The sequence below is a fragment of the Aquila chrysaetos genome, chromosome 8 (genome assembly GCF_900496995.4).
Source record: "Aquila chrysaetos chrysaetos chromosome 8, bAquChr1.4, whole genome shotgun sequence".
Lineage (NCBI taxonomy): Eukaryota > Metazoa > Chordata > Aves > Accipitriformes > Accipitridae > Aquila > Aquila chrysaetos.
In genome coordinates this window covers 34,186,091-34,211,005 of record NC_044011.1, presented here as the reverse complement: position 1 = coordinate 34,211,005, position 24,915 = coordinate 34,186,091, and the positions used below count along the sequence as shown (strand labels likewise).

General features: G+C 42.0%; 2 protein-coding genes across 5 annotated transcripts in view; one reads left to right on the top strand and one right to left on the bottom strand.

Moving 5' to 3' along the window:
• The window catches only part of REL (REL proto-oncogene, NF-kB subunit), a 33,283-nt gene extending 16,664 nt beyond the window's left edge, over positions 1 to 16,619 (top strand). The window contains exons 5-10 of the mRNA XM_030023330.2: positions 8,646 to 8,786; positions 12,724 to 12,828; positions 13,157 to 13,369; positions 13,716 to 13,784; positions 13,894 to 13,968; positions 14,617 to 16,619. Coding sequence (XP_029879190.1) covers positions 8,646 to 8,786; positions 12,724 to 12,828; positions 13,157 to 13,369; positions 13,716 to 13,784; positions 13,894 to 13,968; positions 14,617 to 15,407 — 1,394 coding nt within the window. The 3' untranslated portion in view covers positions 15,408 to 16,619. The remainder of the gene's footprint in view (positions 1 to 8,645; positions 8,787 to 12,723; positions 12,829 to 13,156; positions 13,370 to 13,715; positions 13,785 to 13,893; positions 13,969 to 14,616) is intronic.
• A 3,473-nt stretch (positions 16,620 to 20,092) lies between these two features.
• Positions 20,093 to 24,915, bottom strand: part of PUS10 (pseudouridine synthase 10) — a 33,156-nt gene continuing 28,333 nt past the window's right edge. For 3 of the 4 annotated variants that reach the window (XM_041125577.1, XM_041125579.1, XM_041125578.1), the window contains 6 exons: positions 24,537 to 24,613; positions 24,389 to 24,444; positions 24,146 to 24,263; positions 22,826 to 22,968; positions 22,071 to 22,170; positions 20,400 to 21,466 (listed from right to left, as the gene is read on the bottom strand). In XM_041125577.1, the coding sequence (XP_040981511.1) occupies positions 21,341 to 21,466; positions 22,071 to 22,170; positions 22,826 to 22,968; positions 24,146 to 24,263; positions 24,389 to 24,444; positions 24,537 to 24,613 (620 nt within the window). In that variant the 3' untranslated portion in view covers positions 20,400 to 21,340. The other variant, XM_030023331.2, reaches the window with a different exon arrangement.

Below are 24,915 nucleotides of genomic sequence, written 5' to 3'. Positions count from 1 at the left end.
CCTTCCAGCATATGGTATGGACGCATGCTGAATAAGGGTCATAATTGGCAACAGTAGGAAGTTGCTTGCTCAAGATGTATGGGTTTTAAGATCGTTTTCTCCAGCACTCTTGCCTGTACTGTTGGAGCAACTGCTGTCTACCTCTGAACTCCTGAATGATTAGAAGTTGGTGTTTGCAGACCATGCCATGTGCCTAGCTGGAGCTGTCTGCATCTGAGTCATTCTGCAAGTGTACCTGTAAGGCTGTTTCACTATACATTCCCCACTATTACTATTAGCTGGCAGCATTTATCCCTTGTGTTGTGGTTTAAACCCGGCCAGCAGCTAAGCACCACATAGCTGCTCGCTCACTCCTCTCCCCTCTTGGTGGGATAGGGAGGAGAATCGGGGTGGGGGGGAAGTAAAACTCATGGATTGAGATAAGTTTAATAACTGAAATAAAATATAATGATAATAATTGTAATGAAAAGGAAGATAACAAAAAGAGAGAGAAATAAAACCCAAGAAAGATAAGTGATGCATGCTGCAATTGCTCACCACCCACTGACCGATGCCCAGCCAGTCCCTGAGTAGTGATTGGCCCCACCCAGCCAACTCTTCCCAGTTTATATACTGAGCATGACCTCCTCTGGTATGGAATATCCCTTTGCTAGTTTGGGTCAGCTGTCCTGGCTATGTCGCCTCCCAGCTGCTTGTGTATGTCCTCGCTGGCAGAGCATGGGAAACTGAAAAGTCCTTGACTTAGGATAAGAACTACTTAGCAACAACTAAAACATCCATGTGTTATCAACATTATTCTCCTACTAAATCCAAAACACAGCACTGTACCAGCTACTAGGAAGAAAATTCTGAAACCAGGTTTCAGACCAGCTGAAACCAGGACAACCTTGTTAAGTTCAGTACAGGCTGTACAAATTGTGTGCATTCGCTTGGATTCAAGTCAGATGACTTGCACTCAGGTTGCTCCTCTTGCGTTAGCCTTGTTTGAGAGAGAATCGCTGTTTCCACACCGTCACCAGATGTGTTCATGATCCGTTGTGTTCACAAGGTACATCCCATATATTTTTGTCCTTTAATAAGCTAAACAATTCTAGAAATCTGTCTTGTCTCTCATCCCTGAGCACGTCAGGGGAATGGTGCGCAGTGGCAGCCTAACGTGTAAGTAGGACTCCTTGGCATGATGATGATGATGATATAAATAGCACAGCATCGAAGGAGCAGAGTTACTCCTCCAGTGGAGCTGGTCCACGTCTGCTTTCTAGGGTGTTTATTTTCTTTTAGTAGCTGTTGAGTTGTGCCATATCCTTGTCTTCCCATGTACTGTCTGATGTACAGCCAACTCAAATTAAAAGAAGAGCCAGTCTTCAGTTAAGAGCTTTTGTGGGTGGGTGTGACTTGACATAGAGACAACAATTGAGTTAATAACAGCTCAAGTTAATTATCGATGAGAAAAAGCCCTCAGTGCGTTCTTTAAATTTAGGAGAAAACTGTACTTGGCACAGTATTACAGAGGACTAACCTTTTTCTAGCCAAAGGGATGACAGCATGAAAACCTTAGACTTGTCTTAGAGTGAGAAACCCAGAGCATCGTCCCATTGCAGGCAGTTGATCAATAGGGTATAAATAGGCTTTCCCTGGAGCTTGACATACACTTAAGGTTCCTGTTCCTTTGTAATTGCTCTTCCTAATAAGCATGTAATTAATTTTTAGGCTCTCCCCTGTACCCCACTACTAGCGCGGCTCCGTTTGCCTCCGCAGTCTTTCCTTTGCCGTTTCCCCTTTCTGCCCGCGAGCAGCTGACCCCGCGTTGGCTTCGCACTCGTCACAGTCTCCACGACACCTCCCCGGCCCCCCCGCACGCCTCCGCCATGCGCCCGGGCTCGTCCCCACACCAGTCACGCTCGCTTCCTGCCCACGCGCGCCGTCACCCTCTCCGCAGCTTCCCTCGCCGGCCCCTGCACGGCCGTGCTCGTAAGACCCCCTCTTCTCCCACGCCACTCGCCCCCGTCGGCCGAGTTCGGGATCCCCCCCCCGACTCCAGCCCCCTTGCGGCAGGGGAGTGCCTGCTTTTTGGAGGGGGGGGCTTGTAGGGCCATGGATTACATGAGCAAATAAGCAAAGTATTAGGAACCAAAAGAAGGCTCTCGGCGAGAATTCGGGAGTTGGGAACGGTTTGAAAGTGGAAAGCGTCAGAGTCCTCTGTAGTGAGTGCCTTGGATGTTACAAGAATCTTTCAACTTCTGTCCTTAAATTAAAAGAAACGTGTAACCCCCCAACTAAATTCTCAGGCTGAAAGTCTTGGTAAGTGAGAGTTGTCGCCTTTTTAATAGGCACAGAGCAAATCCACTTGAGGAAAGCTAAACGTCCTAAGACGACTTTAGCTTTTGCCTTTGGAAAGCCCTTTGTTCTTTCGTTCCTCGTGTAAATGCTTCTTGCTGTTTATGCTGAAATGTGTGTATTAACCTAAAGGACAGCCCCTTTTCAAATTGTTTAAAAATGAAAAGGAAAATTACTAAGCAGAGACACAAAAAAAGCTGACTTCTTTTTTTTATGCTATAAACAGAAACTGCTAAAAAATGTGTTAGAAATGTACAGAGGCTGATGGATGTATTTGCTTAAATCAGTTCCAATTTTACCTTTCTCAGACTGAACTCTAACCAGGAAAAGAACCCATTCAGAGAAACATTGTCTAGATAAAACAAGGACTGTGTTTCGAAAGTTTTAATTTGTATTCCCAGTTCTTCCCTTGGCTTTTGTATGAGACCAGGCCATTCACCTTCTCTGCATTTCTTTCTTCCGTAAACCAGGGAAATGTAACCATAGTAGTTTGGGTATTTGTTGACTGTAGGTTAGCATCTGAATCTTACAGTCTTTTGCACGAATCAACCCCCTTGAGTTTTTGCTTTTTTAAAATTACTGAGTGTTGCTGATGCATGTTCTGTTTATAGGTTCATGCAAAGGTTTCTTTTTTCTGCAGAATTGATTGAAACTTACCTCTTCATGGATCACAGAGGTATAAACCAGGCATGGGTCTATCGGGAGACGAAACATGGTGCTGCCATGGTCCTTCTCTCCCCTTGTTCTCAGCTTCTACCTCCCAGCAGCTGCTAGTAGATGGTATTTATGCCTCTGGACGTGTAGCTGAACAGCCTGGCCTGTCATCCAGTACTGTGCGTTCAGTTGCTGAAGCCCAGGTACAAAGAGAGCACAATCTCCTGCTTTTGACAGCAAGGGACAAATAGCACACCAGGACATGTGCTCTTTCCTTTGTGATTGTAGTTCACTTAGAAACAGCAAATGTAGCATTAAACTAGCTGGTGAGGTCCTTTTTAGCTGCGTAGAGTTCAGCTACGGGAGACACCGGTCGGATACTTGGGCCATTTAGTGTGAGCTGCATTACTTGTCTGCTGTAGCCTTTCCTAAGGCTAGCTGCCGTATAGCTACGCAGTCACAGCTGGGGCTGCAGCGCGGACGTCGGCTGGGGGGAGTAAACGGAATTGGAAGTGTACCTCCCGGGCACTGAGAGGGACCGGGGACTTGCACCTGGTTTCTCTGACTGGTCGAACCTGGCAGAAATCAGCACCAGCACTGGAAGAGGCAGTCGGTCCTTTTGCTGCATCTGTCTGCTTCCACCCTTTCCCTTGCGCCAAGGCTAGTGGTCCTGGGAACCGACTGACCGAAAACAAGCCTTTTCCTCTTCTTCTGGCAAGTTAGCTTTACCCAGACCAGTTCCTTGATCTGATTCAGCACGTGAGAGCTAGGCCCAGCCTAAGAGTACTGCTGGAAGTGAAGGTTGGGCAGAGCCAGCCTTTTACAGCAAAACCTCTGGCACAGACCGAGTTAAACTGATCAGTGGGTATCAGGGCTAAGGCGGGTATCTTTGTACTCCAGGAGCAAAATGCTTGAGGCAAACCACCTCTGTGTCATCACTTAAATGAAACTGAGCTCTCAGTGTATCCCTAAATTAAAAAACCATCATCTGCGTAAGAGAAAAGGCAGCATACAGCTCATCGTGATTATTAACGATGTGTGTTCCTGAGCGGTCTCCTTGGTGAAGCGTTTTTGTTTGCGGGAGGTCATTCTCTTTGAGATCTAGCGTGGCTCGTGTAGCCCTGCAGCCCCTCATGGAGAAGCGAAGGTCACAAGATGTCCCTTTGTGGGGTAAACGGGTATTCTCAGCGTAGCCTTCTCTGAATGTGTCACACCACATCATTTGCCCTGGAAGTTTCCATGCAGGTTAAGTTTAGATGCTAACTTACCTCCAACTCCACCCACTCCAGAAGTTTCTGACATCATTAGTCTAGAAGCTGGGTGGAGGGTGGTATGTGAGGAATCTGCTATTTAATCAGGTGTTGCGTTATCAGTCAAAAAAACAAACACTTCACCATTTCTCTTCAGTGTTCAGAATAAACTTTCACTTTCTCTGTAACATCACCTTATGAGTAGACATCAGAGCCCTTAATCCCCCAGTAATTTCATCAGATAAATGGTATTTTATTGGCCTTTCTGGATGTTGGAGACTGTTAAAATAGTAAAAAACATTAGAAATTAATAAACAGGAACAAACAGGAGGCCTGATATTAATCAGCATCTTTAATTTTGTGCCCAAACTTGGACTTGCATGCTGGTGGGTTGGACCCAGAAAGTCTCCAATTTTGTCTTACAGAAGCAAATCCAAGAAGTTCTCTCATTCATTAGAAACCCAGTGGGGCATCTTTGGACTTTAGTGACCTAAATGTTGGAGACGGGGACAACCCAAACCTGATGCCTGTGTCGCGGGAGCTGCTCAGATTAGCCAGCTCAGGTTGGAAGGGGTTCACGATTTTAGCTTGTGTGGGGTGTTCTTCTGCCCGCACTGGAACTGTATCAGTCTCTTCCCGTGTTAGTGGATAATGGATTAGAGAATTATTGCAAAGGTAATTATTTTTTAAGATGGGGAATCAGCATTGCTTTCAGTAGAGTCGTAAACAGGTTTATAAAGAAAGGATTTACTAGTTACTGTAGCCCTGTTCAGGTTGGACAGCTAGTACTCCCCAGGTTTGACGGTAACTCTAGATACTGCTTTTGAAATCCTATTGCCAGAATCTTGGTGAGTGGGGTTAGTTTTCTTTTACCATGGTGCTGGTGGTATTTTTATGGATTTTTTTGGCATCATGCCCCATATTTACCTTAAGATTTTAATTCTTTTTTAGTATTACTTTAATTTCTATGTGTTTAAGTTGCTAAGTGTTACTTCTGAAAGCTCTCCTTCCCCTTGTAAAAGAGTTGTACTTACAAACATTCCTTCATATACTCCTGTTGGCATAGATAACTACGGAAAATGAATTTCTGCCAGGTTAAGGCTAGCTTTTTATTAGATTGGGCCGTCACAGGAACATACCTAGATTGTTGGTTGGATTCCAGTTCTTTCGGTTGGATTCATATGAAGACAGTAAGGTGTGGTACCACACAGCAAGGAGTCAGAGGAGGAAGTTGAACTCTTGCCAAAACCAGAGTACTTCTTCCTTTTATTCATGTGTCGTGTTCGAGCCTTTTTTACCATATCTGCTCCCAACACGCTGCATCATGCGACTTTTTTTTACTTCATGTGTGTAATGTCACTGGTTTCAGTAGAGCTGCTTGTGTGGAGCTTGCAGAGGTTGATGGAGTGGCTACTCTTCTTCTCCAGTCCTTTCTGTTCCCCAAATCTTCTACAGCATTTCTTAACTTTAATAACTTCAGGTTTGTCAGGTTTAACCCTGTCTGTTGTCCTTCTGTACAGAAGTCAGTGAAATAACACGGAACGACACGACCATCCTCCATATGGCCATACTCCAGGCATTAGTCAGTGTGTTTGTCTGCCTCGGTTTTGTTTGTTTTTAATATTCTTAAGGTGTAAACCAGCATCCGTTCAAGCTAGTGGCTACTCTCAAATTGACTTCAGAGGGAGCAGAATTAGATGTTTGTTAAAAATAACATTTTATTTTGTTTGGATGATTGTCTTTTAGGAGGGAATGAAATATGTTTTGAAATTGATGAAAGCTATGCACTCCTTTATATTAACATGGAATCTAGCTTCTATATATTTTTAAGCATGTCATCACAGGATGGAGTTGCAGCTGTCTTGTTCTCCTTTTTTGCTCTGTTATGTTCTTCTCATCTGGTTAAAAATAGCCCAAGAGGAATCAGTCTTGACTGAGCACTTCCTCTTTCAAACTACAGATTTTTAAAATTGTATTAAATCATTTATAAGAAAATGCAAATTAGGAGCAGTGTTTTTTGCTGTAATACAATGAGCTGTATACAGTAATTCTGTTTCTTGCAATTATTGGCACGCCACACCTTTCCTATATCAGGTGGTTAAACAGATTTATTGGGAATTTGAGAAAGTTTGTAGTATAGACAATTAGGTAATTTGAACATTTAGCATTACTGATTTTCTGCATATCTGGTGCATTTTTGCACTTAACAGAGTTCTTTTAAGCTTTAAGTCTGCTATTATTTGTTTCTGAGGAAGACACTGCCGCACTTGTGGAAAACGTGGCGTGGGACTGGTGCTGCTTTAACCTGTGAGAGACTTGATTGCACAACCACAGAGTCCTTGCTTTTGATTCAGAATCAAAAGCCAGATCCAGATTTTGTGCTTGGCTTCTATCTACAGGGAGTTGACTTAGACAAAGGTGTTGGATCTCTATGCTCAACTTAAAAATTAAGTTTGAAATTTGACTGCCGCTTGAGCTCTCTGGCTGGATCCACGTGGTCACCAGTGGCTAATACAACACAGGAACGTAAGCCTTGATGCCAGAGCGTCCTCAGGAGCTAATTGCCTGCTGGCCGTGATGTCAGAGCATGGATTAGACTCACTCGAGCTGCTGGGAGCAAAGCAGCATTGCACTCCCGATTATCCCTTCTGCAATCTAGAGAAGGCACTTTTTTTTTTATTCTCTAAATCAGGCTGTATTAAGAGGCAGTTGGGCTACGGAGTCTGCCAAACCTGAGTTAGGCTGAACAGCTGTCTGTTCCAAACCTGTTTTCTAAAGATCCTGGTTTATTAAGTTAGCAGGTCGACTAATGACGTGCATTAAATCATAAAACTCTGCTCTGCATACCCGGTAATACAGTCAGCCACCAACCTGCAAAGTGTACGCGGGCAGAACTCCCCTGGGCTCCACCATTTCTGAAGTCACACATGTAGTTGCTGCTTAGTTTTGTACTCGCTAGTGTATTTGTCTTGAAATATTGCAGATCATGGGCTTGTAAAAGGGAAAGGTGACTTGATTTCATTTTATAGTAGAGACCAGGAGAAATGGAGATATTCAGAGCACAAGAAAGACTAAAAATGCCAGTGGAAAGTATTCTGAGCTCAGTGCAATTATTATTTCACACTATCAAAAGGTAAAAGGAAGAAATCATTCAAGTGGGCATTGTCAGATCCCACTCATGGCAGGGTGGAGACCAACCCAGTGATAAATGTTAAAGGTCAGAGCATTGCAATCTAATCAGTACAGTGTGATCCCCAGACTTCCTATCACAGGCACGGTGAATCTTTTATTCTTGCGAGAGGCCTTTGAAAGGGCAGGGGACGGAGTGAACTGGAGAGGTGGTGATCTGTTGACTTCGCACATGTTCACTTTAAGTAATTACAAGGAGTATCTAGTATCTAGCTATGCTGAACTGCTGCTTTGAACGATTTTGGAAAAGAGGGCCACTTTAAATGATTTTAATTATCAGTACTTCTACTTAAGTGAAATTAAATCAGTTTCTCATTTTGCTAGCATTGAATGTCAACTTAATTGTTTCGTGTCAGACCTTAAAGGAAAGCATCGAATTCAGAGAGGGCTGCTTTTCCCAGCATCGCCCATTAAGCTAGGAGTACATGAAATGTTCATTAATGACATCCCAGGCCCTATGTCTTGAAATTAAAGCAAGTGAAAGAGTGAACAAAACTGAAATGCTGAGCTTGGGTTATGCATTACCATGTTTTACACTGGGAGGAATATGTAAGGAATCATCAGACCCTTTCCAGCAAGGGTTTGCTTGTTGTATCACAAAGTTATATCATAATGATACCACTAATCACTATTCTTAAAGGTACAGAAGTGACACAGATGTTGATGGTTTGTGTTGTTTCGGCTTCATTCTTGCCAAAGAACTGCCTTCTGATTATTTTTCTGTCTCGGTTTCTAGAGCAAAATAATGATAATACCGTGTAGGAGAAGTCTCTCACTGTTGCAGAAAAATCTTCAGCTAGGTCCTAGGACTTCCCTGTACTGAAGTATTTCTCTTCAGCAGTGGCATTCGTTTTATAGATTTTTATCATGTGCAAAAAAGAGATACACATCCAGGGAATGACTTTTAAACTACAGATACATGAAACTGGTCTGGAAGGCAAGGTGAGGAAACCAGACACAAGAAGCAACTGGAGAACTAGGACAGGTTAGCCTTATTTGATGAAGGGAAAGCATTGCAAGGCTTCTGTATCATTTGTCGTGTACAAGGAATTATTTCATGCAGCCTCTGTAAAGCTAGCAGGGACTACGGGCACATTTCGTCTGCCTTGGCAACACCATCTCTTCTACCGGTAGAGGTTCATCCCCAGTTTGTTAAAGAATTACTGCTAATTTTGATGACTAATCCTTAGTCTTCTCTTTCCTTCTGCTGTTCAGTGCCTGAAGAACAGCTGCACAACATCGATGAGTATGATCTCAACGTCGTCCGCCTCTGCTTCCAAGCTTTCCTTCCCGACGAACATGGCAACTACACGTTAGCTCTTCCTCCTTTGATTTCCAACCCAATCTATGACAACAGTAAGTACCAACCCAGTCAAATGTGTGTATTCATTTTTTTCCTTTTCTCTTTTGCTTGGGAAGAAAAATGCCAGGCCAGTTTCTGAGGTCTGCGCCAGTCTTCTGGGTCACTTCTGTGGCTTGGGACTGCTACATGCATGTCTAACACATGGCAAGTCAGTGAGCAAATGCTCGGAACATGATCCCAGGGTGAAGTGTTCGCCCACCAGAGTAAGAATTGTCCGTCGCACCCACGGACTCACGCATGGATGCTTTCTCAGCCCTTGTTCACATATCACAGTAATGACTGCAAGGAAAGGCCTGCTCCTGACGTGCCAAGCGATTAAAATAAAGAGTAGCGAGATGGATGGCTGCTGTAAGACTGATCTGTTTTCCAAGGATGTCCTCTAAAGCCTGTTTGTACCCATGAGGAGTCTTGCCTTTGCCTTGCGAGAGCTCTGGAACAGGACTCGAGAGGGAGATTTATCCCAGTGGGAAACTGTCTTAATGCTTTTATATATCCCTTTTGTATCCCGGTTGGTTGCTATTTTCAGTGTATAGGTAGGTAGTGGGAGAATGTTTGATCATGCTCTGGGAGGGTGCAGACATACATGAAACACCCCTTCTTCTTTCCACAAACGTGGATTTCCGTGTGGCTTTGGCAGGTCACTGCAGTTGAGGATTTTAGCCCTCAACATGTGCTGGACTTGTCTCCTGGAGAAGAATAGCAGAAGAGCTTCTAATAACTGGAAACTTTTTGGCAGTGGCTTTTATTTCTGCAGTGAAAGTACTTCCATGCTAACTATTTAAGGTCAAGGGACACTAGTTTAGCAGAAACTGCTGAATAAAATAAGGTCTGCATTTTATCAAGTCGATGTTAAAATTGTGTTGATGTGGGCATTACCATTATGAAAATGTTTAACATGAACCCAGGTGATTTTTGGTATTTTTAGAGTCTCTTCTAGAATTATCTAGAAGTTGGAACTGTGTGCATTGTGTTATTGAGAACCCTCGTAGTACTAAAGTAATTAGGGTTGAGATAAAATTGATGTACAAGATTTGCAGCGATGTCTCAGATGCCATTTAGAAATGTGCCAAATCATGATTACTCGTCTACATTGATTGACGTCAGTCTTTGCTAAGCTGCTGAAATGACAGATGGCTGTGTGGTGGGGGAAGCTTGGTTTTTTAGTGTGGGTGTATGTGGGCAGCTGCTGATACACTATAGGTATCTAAAATCCTCCGTGTAACGTAGCAGCGGTGTAAATAAAAGTGCATAACTGCAACCACAAATCATAAAAATTATGCTGCTCTTGTCTGGAACAGCAGTTTCAGATCTGAATTTCTTCTTAAAATGTTAGCCTTTTTAAACCTGCTCTGTCATACAGAACTGGGTAAGGTCAGGTTATAACTTCAGATGAAATATAAAATTGTATGGTACAATGGGCTTGGAAATCCTAGGTAGTTAGAGTTCAAGCTTTTGCAGATCTGTTCAGACCAGGAGCAAAAAGGTGCTCAGAGCTTTTCTGAGAATCAGCTCGCATACTTTAAATGTAGTATTTTCTTCACTTTCTAATACTTTGTAGTCTCCACCTGCTTTGGATAGTAGAGATACGTAAGAATAATATGAACATAATACGGAGGCAATCACATTAGCAGAGACTGCAAGTTTATAAAATTCAGTATTACAGGCAGCTTCTATTTTCAGTTGCTTATAATGTTAATGTTAACTGGTTTTGAACAGAAATTTCCCAAGTTGCGTATCTTACCACGCTGAAGACTCTTGGGAAAAGTCAGATAAAGCAGCTTACCGATTCTGAGAAATGAGGTTAGGGAGAACATGTTGTTCTGCCCTTGTTCAAATGATGTGGTTTTTGGGGAGAAACTTATTTTTCTAGGGATTTGTTACCAAGGACGTGCTTTTGGGGAGCGAGGAACAGGAATTGGGCAGGAGTCACGGCGATGGGGAGGCGAGGGCGTGCACAGGGGAAGAGAGATGGGAAGTGGCATGGCGTGACAGAGGCCACAGAATATCTCTCTGAGGCCGGTGCTGAACTCGGTGTTCCTGCCCGGCACTGGGGCTGACAGCAGAGAGTGGTGCATCCACATCTGCATGCATTTGTGTTTCTTTCCTTTATCCTCCTGTCTAAACTCCCCTTAAAATAAAAGACAAATTCCAGTCTAGGAGACCTTCCCAAAAACCTGTTAAAAGGACATCAAGTGGTATTCAAGCATACAGAAGTGAAACAAAGGTAAAATTAGGCTTCTCCTTGCAATTCTCAATTTATCCTTACTGTGAAAAACGCACAATGACGCTGTCAATCATATGATCCTCTGCCATTTCTGGGTTTGTTTTGTTTCCCCTCCCTTCACAGTTTCTGATTCATTCAGCAAATGAAGTGGCATGTGTCATGTAGTAAATGAGGCTGTAGCACCCACTTCTCCTAATAATAATAGTAATAGCTGCAGATAGTAACTACGTAATTGGGATCTGGTCTGAGGTTACCAGGAGCTTTGTTTTAAGTGTAGTCTGTGTTGTGCTACAGCATACCTGTAGAGTACCATGAAAGATCAGGCAGGAATTGACTCAAACTGAGAGTTCGAAGTAGATTTTTTTTTTTTTTGAGGGCGACGCCATGAGCTTCGACTTTGTATTTCATTGCTGTGCCTGGAACAGGGAGCCTGTGGTGGTGCCTCATGTTGCTGTGGTGGTAGGAGGATTGGTTTCTGGGTCGCAAAGCAGCAGCAGCCAGATCCTCCCAGGTGAATACGTTTGGAGTTGACGTCTTGGCGTCTTATGTCTTGACGTAACAAGACGAAAACATCATGGCATGGCCTAGTTTTGTTCTGTTGACTGGAGGGGTGGAAGAAAGGGCAGTAAACTATGAATATGGTCACAGCCAGTAGCAGAGAAATGATCATCAGTTACTTTGTATGTTAAGTGAAGACAGGGTCATAAAATTGGTATGGGCTCACTTAAAAGTATCAACACAGCATATAGGCACAGGGGGTGAACTTGAAATTCTAGAGAGAGTTCTTCCATTCTGGCTTTTTTTTTGTTAGTTCTTTGTTACCTCTGAATTACTATATTGTAACATTAGTGCCCTTTTAAAGAAATTGTAACATAGCCCAGGAAGCTCCAAGGAGGCTGTTCTTTCTTGCAGTAGTCTCCTGTCCATATTTACCCTGCTGGAAAGCTGCTGCTACTGAACGGGGCCAGACACCGTCAGGCACTGCTTGTCTCCATCCCGCATGAGTCCCCCTTCGCCATCAGGCTGTTTGGATGTGGCGTGCAAAGTTGGGTGGTGGTTAATTTACTGTGACATACAACGCTACCAGAGACTCTGCATGGGGCAGCTCTCCGTCCACAACTGTCATGAGCACTTGTCCATGTACAGCCAGAGTCTGGAGTTGAAATTTGAGTGGTTTTGGATGAAACTTGCTATAAAAGTTAGGCTCCTAGACCTGCTCTCAAACACCTAGAGAGGGTACCAGAGGAGAGGCTTGATGGCCAAGTATGTCTCTGAATAAAACTACAACCAGATACTCAGAGAGGGGAATTTTCTTAACTTGCTAGCCCAGCTTTTTCCAGAGAAGCATGACTGTAACAGGTAATCAGTCACTCAGAGAACTGCTTTGAATTCTACAGCTTGAAGGGCAGCAGGGCTGAACACAATCACGTCATTCGGGGAAGTATTTTGAGACTGCTCTAGAATAGTTAGGGAGTGAGTGGCACAGCTGCACTGGACATGAGCAGCCGAGAGCTGCAGGATCATGGAACATCAAGCCCTGCTTCTGAATTTCCTGCATGGAACAACTTGTTTTGTGTGGATTTTGGGGTGTCACACTCCTCCAGCTGTTGCCTTCCCTTCACATGCCTTAACTCCCAGCACCTCACCTTCAATAGCGACAAAGTTACAGTAATTCTTTATCATCAAATTTGCCTGTTTGTTTCCAGGAGCTCCCAACACAGCAGAATTAAGAATTTGTCGTGTGAACAAGAACTGTGGAAGTGTAAAAGGAGGAGATGAAATATTTCTACTGTGTGACAAAGTTCAGAAAGGTAATCTTGACTAGGTTTGGTTTGGTTTTTTTTTCTTCCCCTGCCTTTGTTCCAAATGGCTGACACTACCACTTTCTAGCTGGGGAACTGAAGCCCTTCACCACACTGCCGTGTAAGTGGTCTGGTTTTATAGCTGGGCAGAACAGCTTTCAGGTTCAATGGTTCTCAGCACCTCTGAAAGATACTCAGTGCCTTTAAAGTTGAGCCATTTACTTTTCATCTGAATTCTGAGTCAGACTCCTTTCTTTGTTCCTCTTCTCCTTCCTTCTGCTGCAAGTTTTCAGTTTTCTTCTTCAGCTTAACAAGCATCTTGTTTCTAATGGATTAGATGATATAGAAGTCAGATTTGTCTTGGACAACTGGGAGGCCAAAGGTTCCTTCTCACAAGCTGACGTTCACCGTCAAGTTGCAATTGTGTTCAGAACTCCACCATTTCTCAAAGACATCACCGAGCCTGTCACGGTGAAGATGCAGCTGCGAAGACCTTCAGACCAGGAAGTCAGTGAACCTATGGATTTCAGATACCTACCAGATGAAAAGGGTATGGTTCCAATTACCCGAGTTTCTGAAAAGCCACTATCAGTGCAGAACTCGTGTTAATAATAAACAGTAGCTTAATTAGTAAAAATTCTAAAACACTACTTCTACAAAGTAGATCTTTGGTTTTTAAAAGTAACAATGGTCAGTTTGTTCCCTCTTTCAATGAAAATATCAAGAATCATGGTTAATAACTGTCTTGGTTTGTTAGTGCAATCATGTCTTAAGTATTTTTCTTTAAATATATCTGACTACAATTAGGTGCCACTACTGTAACTTTAAGAAAGTTCCTTTACTAATTATATCAAAGAGAAACGTAACACTTTTCCCTTCCACTCCTTTCTCTGTAGATCCATATGGCAACAAAGCAAAAAGGCAAAGGTCAACGTTGGCTTGGCAAAAGCTCATACAGGACTGTGGTAAGGAAGATATTTGTCTTTTTCTTGTTGGAGTGAACTTACATTTAGATGGAGCTATTTTATATAAAAGCAAACATGCAGTGTAGGCTCATGCTTTCTTCCATCGCAGGGTCAAATGCGACAGAGAGGCCCAAAGTAGCTCCGTTCCCCGCTGTCACTCCTGAAGGGAAGCTCATCAAGAAAGGTAGGTTTTTGCTTGCAGTCCAACAGTGGTTTGAAACGGTGTCCCAACTGCTGTGGGGAAGGGCTGGAGTTTTTTCAGGGGGACACTGAAGTTCCCAAGGCAGCAGTAGTACCTGTCCCTTACTTTCCCTCCTCCAGATTCTTCTCAAAGCCTCAGCCCTGCTGCAACTTCCCCTTTGCACAGGAGGGGGCTACACCTTCTTCACCTTGAAGCATTGCTAGCTTTCAGCCTTAAGTTAGGTAACTACCGATCTTCTCTGTGTTCAGATATGCAGCCCTTCAAACATCCACTCAGTTGCTGGCCTTCCCTCTTCCCTCCTCTTTCCCTGAAATTCTAATATTCTCTTGAAGGTTTCCTCCTGTAAGATACTGGTACTTTTGACTATACAAACTAAAACCATCAGTTCTTTACTTAAATGTAGCTGTCACCGTCAGCATTTGCCATAGAGGGGTGAGGTGGATAGCTGTCTTGCTGCTCTCCAGAAATCTGGGGTCCACCCTGGAGAGAGCAGTTAAGCAAGTGTGAAAGTGCAAATGCACATATAATCTCACTAAGATCGCACTGGTTTTGCTTTGCTTTTTACCGTTTGTGATTTTAAAAAATACAAAAAATGGCATTACAATGCAGTCACGTCTTTCCTTTCCATAGAACCAAACATGTTTTCGTCTGCAATGATGATGCCGGGGCTAGGAACCCTGGCCAACACTAGTCAGATCTACCCTGTCTGCAACCAGATTCCCCATCCGCCTGCGCAGGTGGGGCCAGGGAAGCAAGACACGCTCTCCTCGTGCTGGCAGCAGCTGTACGGCACCCCCTCTTCAGCCGGCAGCCTGCTCAACGCGCACCCACAGAACAGCTTTGCGGCAGATGTGCCTCAGCCTGCTGCTCAGGGCAGCAGCTCTCTCCCAGCTTTCCACGACAGCTCCCTGAACTGGCCTGATGAGAAGGATTCAGGCTTCTACCGGAATTTCAGCAGCACAAATGGGATGGGAGCAGTGGCGGTGTCAACTGCAGACATGCAGAGTGTTTCTAGTAACAGCGTCGTGCACCAGGCTCACCCCGCCAGCGTCTCCGCAGCCAGCATCGTCAACATGGAGACCGACGACATGAACTGCACTAGTATAAACTTTGAAAAGTATAACCCAGTGTTAAATGCAAGCAATCACAGGCAGCAGCTCCATCAGGTGCCTCCAGCTTGCCCGCCTGTAGCAGCCCCGGGCAGCACGCCTTTTAATTCGCAGTCTAACTTAGCTGATCCAGCAGTTTACAGTTTTATAGACCAAGAAGTTTTAAGTGAATCACGACTATCCACCAACCCGATCCCAAACCATCAGAATAGCATTGCAGATAACCAGTACTATGACACCGACGGTGTCCACACTGATGAGCTTTATCAGTCTTTCCAATTTGATAACATATTACAAAGCTATAACCATTGAGCCAGCAGTGTCGGGCTGGAAGCAGGTACGTAGACCTTTTCAGATGGCTAGCTGTGTGAAGAGGAGTAACTTACCCTTCTGGAATCCCTGCTTTCTCTTTCAGAATGTTACTATGCAGGTTTCATGATATAACTTGAGGTTATCTATTACAGCCCAAAGACTGGTGCCCATAAAGAAGAGAGGTGGGAGTAGGGTTTGGGGTTCTGTACCTTAAAAGTACCTTGTATGCATATTTTTATGCTGTTGGAAAAGGGAACTGTTAACACTTAAATCTTTCTTACCTTTGGGGACTGTAAAAGCTGGCATCTTCAGAAGAGTTAAAATGTCAAATACTTCACAGGGTTAAAATCGTTTGAAAAATAACCGGTTTTGCAATGGAAATTAAATTTAAATTTTGATAGGACAGAAATTAGGAAAAAAACCTGCACGTGGGCACTCTAGTTCAGACTCACCTAACAATGGTAAAGTTTTACTCAACTTACTTGAAAGGTTTAGGTTTCTTACCCTCTTTCGCATAAAATAACTCTTATCCTAAAACAGATCATGCATTGATTTTTCACATTTTCACCACACTCCATTTGCTTTGAAGGCAAATTTACTCTAAAACTTTTTTAATGACTATGTCATTGTTAGATATATTTTAAAAGACCGGAAGGTTTGAGTTTTTAAATAGTCCAGCTCTGTTGTAAATGAATCACTGCACAAAAGAATGAACAGAAAGTAAGGACTTCTCTGCACTTCATCCAAAGTGCACTATTTTAAATGACAAACCCCTGTTGCTTTAGGAATGGAGCACGCTGTTATTTCTCTGGAAGTTTTTGTGTGTGTGTGTGTGTGTGTGTAGCTGTGATGTGTATGTTATTTTGAACTGCAGAAATATGTTGAGCTGAAGCACCTACCTATTCTTTCCTCAGGTATCCTGGCAGTTTCCTGCTATGCAAGTGACTGCTTAAAAGGCGGCTCAGATCCTGCCTCCCCACCACCCCCTCACAAGAAAGCTCTGGGCAAAACCAGAGGCAGTCTTAGTGCAGCCTCATCTAGATGCACTCTATTAACAACTTAAGGCCATTTCAGTCAGTACTAATTAAAAACACTCCTCTATACTCTGTATCAGAAACCAGAACTTCCTCCCTTTCACTTGATTCCCAGTCTTCATTCTTAGCCTGAGTTGCGAGATGTTCAGTGACAACTCGCATGGATGTAACTGGCTAGGTAAGTCACTCTACTCTGCATTATAGGGCTTTGCTATTTTATTATTATTATTATTTTTTAAGAAGCAACACAGCAAGAAATATATGAGTATTTCTTAAGTTATACAGCTGTTTTGTATGGCAGATAAGGCTTAGGATTCTAATTGTTACTGTTCGGTAACATAAAACTGCACCATGGAAAGAAGCAATAAAAAAAGCACACTGATACATAAAAAACAAAAAACACAACCCCAAATCAAAAAAGCCACTTCAGACGTATAGTTGTACACGAAGCAAAAAGGAACTCCAAAAAGCCACCATGGTTTATAGGAAAGGAATGACTCCTTAACTGCAGTAATTCATTGCATTCAAAGCAATAAGGTGCTGCTGCTGTAATGCATTACACCAATTACACAGGTTTGACAGAATACGCTCCTTAGACAATGTGTAGAATGTATGAAGTTTGGAAAACTGCTTCCCCTGGCTCCAGGTATACAATGCAAGGAATTGACTCACCACATTTTAAAGCAGTTTTTCCTCACTTTTACATAGCTCCTCTGCAGTCTTAAGTAATAGAAAGACCAAAGAAATACAAAGAAAGCTTGAAATGTGTTGTTTATTTTCTTTTTTTTTTTGAAGTTCTCAATTTTAAGTATATTAAATGTAAACATTTTACTCACTTCATAGAAAGCTCTTTATAGTACAATTTGTTTTTACTGTATAATTAAATATTTTCAAAGTTCTGTTTTCCTTTGTAAACAAGTTGGTTTGGTAATTAAAAAACTGGTTATACTAAGTACTCAGCTTCTGCAACTCTCTCAGATTCATGACATTCCTCACCGCAGGAAAGCCAGAGAAATGGGAGAAGGTAGGTTATGGGTCACTTATCTCGGGGCTTTTTAGAGTATTTTCTGTTCACAGTTACTGTTGGCTTCTACAAAACCTAACGCAATGTGTGCAGTAAGGGTTCATCTGCACGCAGCAATTTTTTGTGGCAGAGCAATTGACCTGTTAGGCAGAGGGGACAGATGCTTTCATGCTCAGCTAGAGCCGTGCTACTGGTACAGCTTTCTCCAGGGTCAGCTAAGCTGATGCAAAAAATGTAGCGGCGGGGGGGAGAATTATAGGTGACCAATTGTTTGGAGAAACACAACGGCTTTATTTTGAGTCCTTCCAGTGCAGAGAAGGATGGTGCTAAGAATACCGGGCCTCATTTTTTAGTATTTTTCACGTAATGTGCTAGAAATGCCTCCCTCTTTCACACATGCCTAATGAACAAGATTAAATCTTAATTCTCACAAAACATCCTATCTGAGTACTCACAAGTAGGTATTTTACTTGTAAAAATAAGATGAAGGCCAAAGTGCAACGTTAATATTATTGCTGCAATATTCATTACAGATTGTGATAGTTCAAAGTGTTTACTTTGTATTAGAAATTGCAGACTTTAAACAAAGTTCAAAAAAACAGATTACATCTCTCATTTTCATATTTTCACATGATCACTGAACAATAACTATCTAAAGAGCTGTAGAGATACTTGCATCATCAGCTTTTTTTTCCCCTCATTTGGGTACTTCACATTTATCATAAAAATAAGCTGTTTGGGAATTTTTGGCAGACCTCTCTCTACATTGCATGGAGAAGAGATTAGACTCCACACATTTAGTGTAATCTTTATAGCCTTGTTTATCTACACTTCGATTCTTAACATGTTCTCCACTGTCACCGTGATAACGTACAGCACAGTGCAGAAAGAGCTGCGGATGGCAGTGCCTCGAATGTCCTTGCACTACAGCAGGAGCAGGAGCCCTCTCGGCTTCTGCCTTGTGAGCTCTCTTTCCCCCTTGGAACAGCTCTTCTCATGTCTGTTGTGGCCATAGTGCAGTCTTGTTTACATTTTTTTCCCCTGTAGTTTATGGAATTTCTAAATCATATTTTAGGTCACTTTGAGTTTCAAGAAATCACATAGATATGAGACTGATATTCTCTTTTGTTTGTTTTCTGAATTCAGTTTCTTAAGTTTTCCATCATTCACAATACTTCCTTTCTGGGTACAGCTTATTATCTATCTGAGACAACTACTGGAATCTGTTGCTCATAACAGCTTTAAGATGAAAAACAAAAAAATAGTGCTGTCTGACTCATGTTCCTATTATTTTTGTGTTAGAAAAACAGGAGCTTCTGAACTACTACCATACTTATGCCACAGTGGATTAGGAAAACAAACGATGAGACACAAGTTTTGACAGCCCAGCACAGGCAGAGCGTATAATATTTAGACTAATTTTTCAACATCAGTTTCTAGGACCTCCTTGAAAATGTATTTATTAATGCCTTTTCGAACCTTCAGCTGAAGTTATCATATAGCAGTCCTATTATGAGGTCCTGGCACCACTGAATTGAAGGTAAGACATCCCAGTAATCCTGCCTGTCCCCAAACAGTGGTTTGTCTTGGCAAATATTACCCTCTTTATTTCTCAAATGTTAATTAATGAGGAGCCCTTCAATTCCAAACCGTAATTTCTTGTTGATAGTTTAACACTCTTCTGTACTTCAGGTAAGCACAAGCATCTTCCTAATGGATTAACATGATACAGGCATAGAAGTGGCTTTTCCTGAAGATGTAGGTGGTGCTTTGTATGAAACGTAAAAATCACACAAGCACAGAGAAAAACTCTAGTCTTCCCTATTCCAGGCAAATTTCTAGGCAATGTTCAACTCTTCCAGGCATCCATCCAAGGCTAGGCACTAGAAAAAAATGTATTATGCTACTAAACCAAAGCTCTTTATCTCTGTCTTGGTCTCTCTATACCAAGATTCTTCGGTACGTTTTTATATTTGCCTGCACTTTGAGGTTCTTGGTATTCCTATTTTTCTTTGGAGTTCCATCATGCACCACTGCCAGGAGTTCCCAATCTTTTTATATATGGTGACTCAACTGGGGAAGTCCTGTGCCTGAAGAGGACTGTAACCAGGCCAGAGAGCTGTTGAGGCCTCAAGTACCTCAACTGTTGTTTCTAGGAAGCATCGCTGATGTTTTTAAATGAGAAAAACTTGGTTTTTAGTGCAAAGTTTTCCTCTGAAAGCTGTTTTTCCCTTTGAGAAGTACTTTGTCTGGGAGACAAATTTGCCCATCTCTAAAACTGACACTGACCGAAAAGCAGTCAGCAGAGAGTGGAGTGCTGCCTCGTTCCAGGCACTATCCTACTGGTTTCAGAGTCTCCCTGACTTTGGGGAAATACTCCTGCATGAATAATGCTCAGAAAAAAAGTTAGGACTGGGTTTCAGGTAACTCAGTGCTACCTGCATCCAGACATGAAAGCTGCAGCATTCAATATAAAGAGAGTTAAAAAAAACCTGGCTTGAGGGAGGGTTATTTTTAATTAAAACATTTTAAACTACTGCAGAAGGCATATTTGATGTACTTGCTCAGTACACCATTTGCACATGTTACACCATTTATCCTTTTCTTAATTGTTTTTTTAAAAAGACTTTTTATCAATATACTAGCTTACCAAAATCTTTTCATGCACAGATGAAATTAAAATAAGGCTGGAGATTGAATGAACACTACCTGTTCCAGAGTGTTTAAAGTTGATTCAAAGTAACAGCATCCTTTGGCAGATCAACATGATCCAAATGTTCAACAGAAATAGTTTGCAACCAAGCTGTAATACTGTACAGCGTTCAGTGACCAGCTGCTGACAGAGTTGCTGCTTCTTCCTCATCCCAGCTTGAAAAGTTAATTATCCAGGGTTGGAGGCCAGTCAACATCAACAGACTAGAAGAGACCAGAAGAGCGGGGCAGGGGCGGGGAGGCAAAATCAGCAGACTGGGTATTTTACATATATAAAGAGACTTGGTATCAGAACTCTCTGCTTGTCAGCTATAGGCTAATAGTGAAAAGAAACAGTAAATAAAGGACACTAAAATAAGAGACGAGGACAAGACAAGCAGGGGACAGTGCCATGAAACAGCCACCTTGTTCTAGTGGCTCCGTGTGTATCTGGAGAGAGCTTTCTGGGAGCTGGGCTTCGTAAAGCAGAATCACAACTCCTTGTACTACTACTTCCCAGCATCATTTGATGTTGGGTTGTATTTACAGAGTCCAGAACTGTTAATTAGAAACGTGAACCATCTCCATCTTCTACCCATCCTACAGATGGGCTGTTATGATGTGACAACAAATAACCTGTTGATTGATGCCACAGAAATATTCAGGTATTGGGCAGTGCAGGCAAGGATCGAGTAGAAAACCATCACCTGTCCCCAAATCTGCCTCCTAAGGAAAACTAGACTAAAAGAATAAGCTGTCAAGCATTATGCACACGAATTATCTAGGCAACATCATTAACAGTAATCCTGACTGTTAGTCAAAAGGGACAGAACATGCCTGGCACTTTATCAGAAGCAAATGTCGTAATTACTACAACTTGGATTACGTCTTTCTTCCCCGGCCTCCCTGAGGCCATCTCCGATTCCCTTTGGGCGTAAACTTGTTGCTCACCCTCTTCCAAAAGCAGCACACCCTACGCTACTGTAGTATCACCATTTGCAATCACAACACAGGGATCACCTCACAGCACATTAAACGCCTTGGCTTCAAGACTGCCTACATTAATCATACCTACTCCTTGCCTAATCTACAACTTTGTCAAAGGATTAGGCTCTTAGGCTGCGCTTAAATGCATTATTAGCAAGATGACTAATCATTTTCAAGTCCCATGGCATCTTTCATAGTTATGTCCAATAACTGTAGTGACACCTATCCGTAAGAGTGATGCTTATCAGCCTGAGCCCCAAGTCAAGTGTTCCTGTTTTCAGAAGTAACTGAAGTACCCTCTGCAGCTGTCTTTCTGTATTATCCTACAAAAGATAACGCAAGAAACTGTGAGGCTGTTCTGCAAAATGTAACATGCGGGCAGCTTTCCAGAAATACATGAGAACAAGCATGCTAATCATTGGCTACTTGAAATGAAAACCCATGTTTTAAATAAACCTTGCCAAACCACTAGGTTAAATATTAAATCCGTATCTCTACATACATTCTTTTAACCAAAACAAATTTTGTTTTTTCATCTGACTCCAGCAAGTGAACAGATACAATTTCTTGCTATGTTTGAACCAGCATTGAAAGAGGAAGTCAAATCTCTCCAATTTTTCATCCAACCCAGTTTTGAAAAGAAGTGATGTGGTACATGTAACATTGCTAAGCTCTGTTCCACTGGGTGCTAATAATAAGTGTCATCAATTCATGGCATGTCCTCCCATCCCTCCCCAACATGAATTCAGCAGAGGAAGCCTGTCACATGTGCCAGCATGGTACAAACCACTATTTTTGCATTAACATCAATTTTTCTATTAACTGTGTTAAGGAATGTTGATTCAGTTAGAGCAATTCCACTGAAAGGATCTCACAAATGCAACTACATTACTAATTTCCAGGAAAGATAAATAGCAAACACCTTACTTCTACATCCAACTCCAGAATGTCAGCAGTTCTGTTCAGTAGAGAGCCAATATTGGGCTTTGTTCTTCCAAAGTCTCCATGCACAAATTCTTTAATGTAGCTAGAAATACTGGCTAAGGAAATGTGCATTTTACTGCAAAGACATCAAAAGGAAAAGAAAAGAGTATGGTGAAAAATCTCAAAGCAAAAATAGTGTCTTTTTCTACTCTTAAGCCAATTTGCAGTGAACATCCTGTTAAGTGTATACCCATCTTTAAAAGACTTCTTAATTTTTGGCTTCTGACTCCAATGCCAAAAAATGCACCGTTGACCTGTATTTCCTGTTTTATTCCAAAGTGAGTGGTAACTTTATGACAAAACTGTTAACTTGTAAGTAGCAGCAATCTACAGTATGCATTGCAGCACATTAAATATCGTGGAAAAGCTTCTTTTCCAAGGTGAAAAGTTTTCGGTTAAATTAGAAAAGGCTTAAGTGTATCCTTAACCATTACATTTTTATAGCTATCACATACTTTAAAACTATCAGAGTGGTCATCACAAAAATACACACACACACATACACGTAGCATTTTTGAATGAAAGCCTGAATGTAAAATTCTGACATAAAAGCAAACATTATGCAGCAACATATGACTGCTGAAGAGCAGGGATTTAGAAACACACCAGCAATAAAAGCAGGGAACTTCCCATTACCCGAATTACTCTAATCAGCAAGCTGTTTCATAAATGCATTGTGTAATGGCATCTAAGGATACGTTCCTGCTTGGGTCTTCAGATGCAGGCGAAAATGATGCTCGTCTATGTACTCAGATTTCATGGTGTGAATAATCCGACATCTTACAGCTAGAGGCCTTCTGTGAAGAACCCGGAGAGGTGTCTTCTGGTCAAGTTTTAATTCCTGTTACAAGAGGTAACAAAATAAATGAGGAAGGAAATGTGCAACATACTGCACATATTTTAAGAGTCATATGTATTGTTAACCAATCACATCTTTTTTATATTGTATTATGGTAGTTGAGTAATCTTCTTGAGGCAAGACTAATTTTTTCCATGTTTATCAAAGGAAAAAAGGACAGCCAACTCAAAGGCTAAATGACAAGGCCTCATATGAGGCCAAACTAATGGAATCACAAATACAGAGGAATAACCTTGAATTCTCCATAGTCCTTTGCTGGAATGACTCCAGGATTGAGAGTCTCACTAAAAGCCTCAGGGCAATCAAAAACAAGAAAAAAAAAAATCCGACCCACAAAATGCTTTGTCTAAACTACAGCCAACCCCCTAGAAATAAAAGTGAGGGACAAAAACCCAAAATGAGATTAGATCTCGAAACAGTCTTTTTAAAAGTTCATTCCCCACCCCCTTTCCCAAATGAGATGCAGCAGTTTGGAAGGCAACTTTTCAGGGAGTGGGCATGCTAAAAAAAAGCTTCACAACAGTTGTCTCCCTGAACTGTAATGGCTCAAGCACTCGCTCTGAGAATGGTTTCACGGCCGAGGCCCATAGGAAATAGTACAACACAACAAAAACTGAACACACTTCTCCATCAGCAGTATCTCCTTGACCAACATTTGGAGAAAGTTCTCATTAACACAGCGTGCTTCTTACCTTGAGCACTTCGTAAGGCCCTTTGCATTATTTTCCACAGACATTCCAAAATCCTAATTGCTGCAGCTGTGGAAGAATGGCTTTAGAGCTTGCAGAACAGAAGACCTTCTCCACTCCTTTCACTTGCACAAAACACTAGCTAAAGTCAATAAAGGAGTGCGGGTGCCAGATTTCCTCCTCTCCCATTCACTACTTTTTATTATTTTGTCTACTGGAAGGTTGACATTACAACCAAGAATTTGTTGTCTTGGCTAACAGCCAGCTATGACAATAGCATGACAATGAGGAAGTAAGGAAGGGTGAAAAGGGGGAAGGGAGGTATGAAAGTCCCTATAGCAAGAGGAACCCTGATCAAAAAAAAAAACAACCACAGAGAAAGAGATATGTCCATGGCTGCATGTATATAAACTCTCCCCTACAGCACTAGGACAGGTACTATACAAATTAGCAAAAAGAGCTACAGATACCTTGATATCATCTAGAAATGCAATATCTTCTTTCTGTATTGCTTTATCTGTCCATATTAAGGCACTATAGGTCTTTGTCTTTTCCTCTTCACCTTCCTTCATACGACCAATTGCCTCTCTAAACAAAAGAAATTAATTACTCACATAACAAAAGCATAATTATGTAATGCTGTGAGCAAGAATGCTTGCAAAACTCCCAAAGCATCACTTTGAAATCCCTTGCCAGCGATGATAAATACTGACCTGGTGACAAGCTGTAAATCTCGAACCTGTATTTTGTCTGAGGAGTTATTAATTGTCTGTGATATTTAAAAAAGAATCAGTTAGTAAAACTGCTCAGTTAGAGAAGAAACACATGCTTTATGAGTTCCATGAGGTGCAAATGATTTACCTGCTGAAGTCCCTTCATTTCCTCAGCAGTAAAATGTATTCTACGAGGATTCACAAGCTCAATTGCAAAGGGCCTTCCTGGCAACATGCACAGTCATAAAACATAAAAACATGTTGTTCTAAATTAACATTTGAATTTATGCAGTAAGGTTGGAAGGTGTGAAGATTGTCTGCTGTTATGCAAACAGGGATAGGACTTGCGGGTTTAGGGATGTAGCATCAGATGGAAGGAAAGAAACAAGGGACTTTTTTTGGCTACTAAACCCCAGTATCAGCAATAAGTGCAAATTACAACTTCCCAGAAGACATCTTCTACAAGTCTGTGCTAATTAAAAAATAAAATAAGGAAAAAAGTTAATTAGCTTATTTTCTGTCACCTA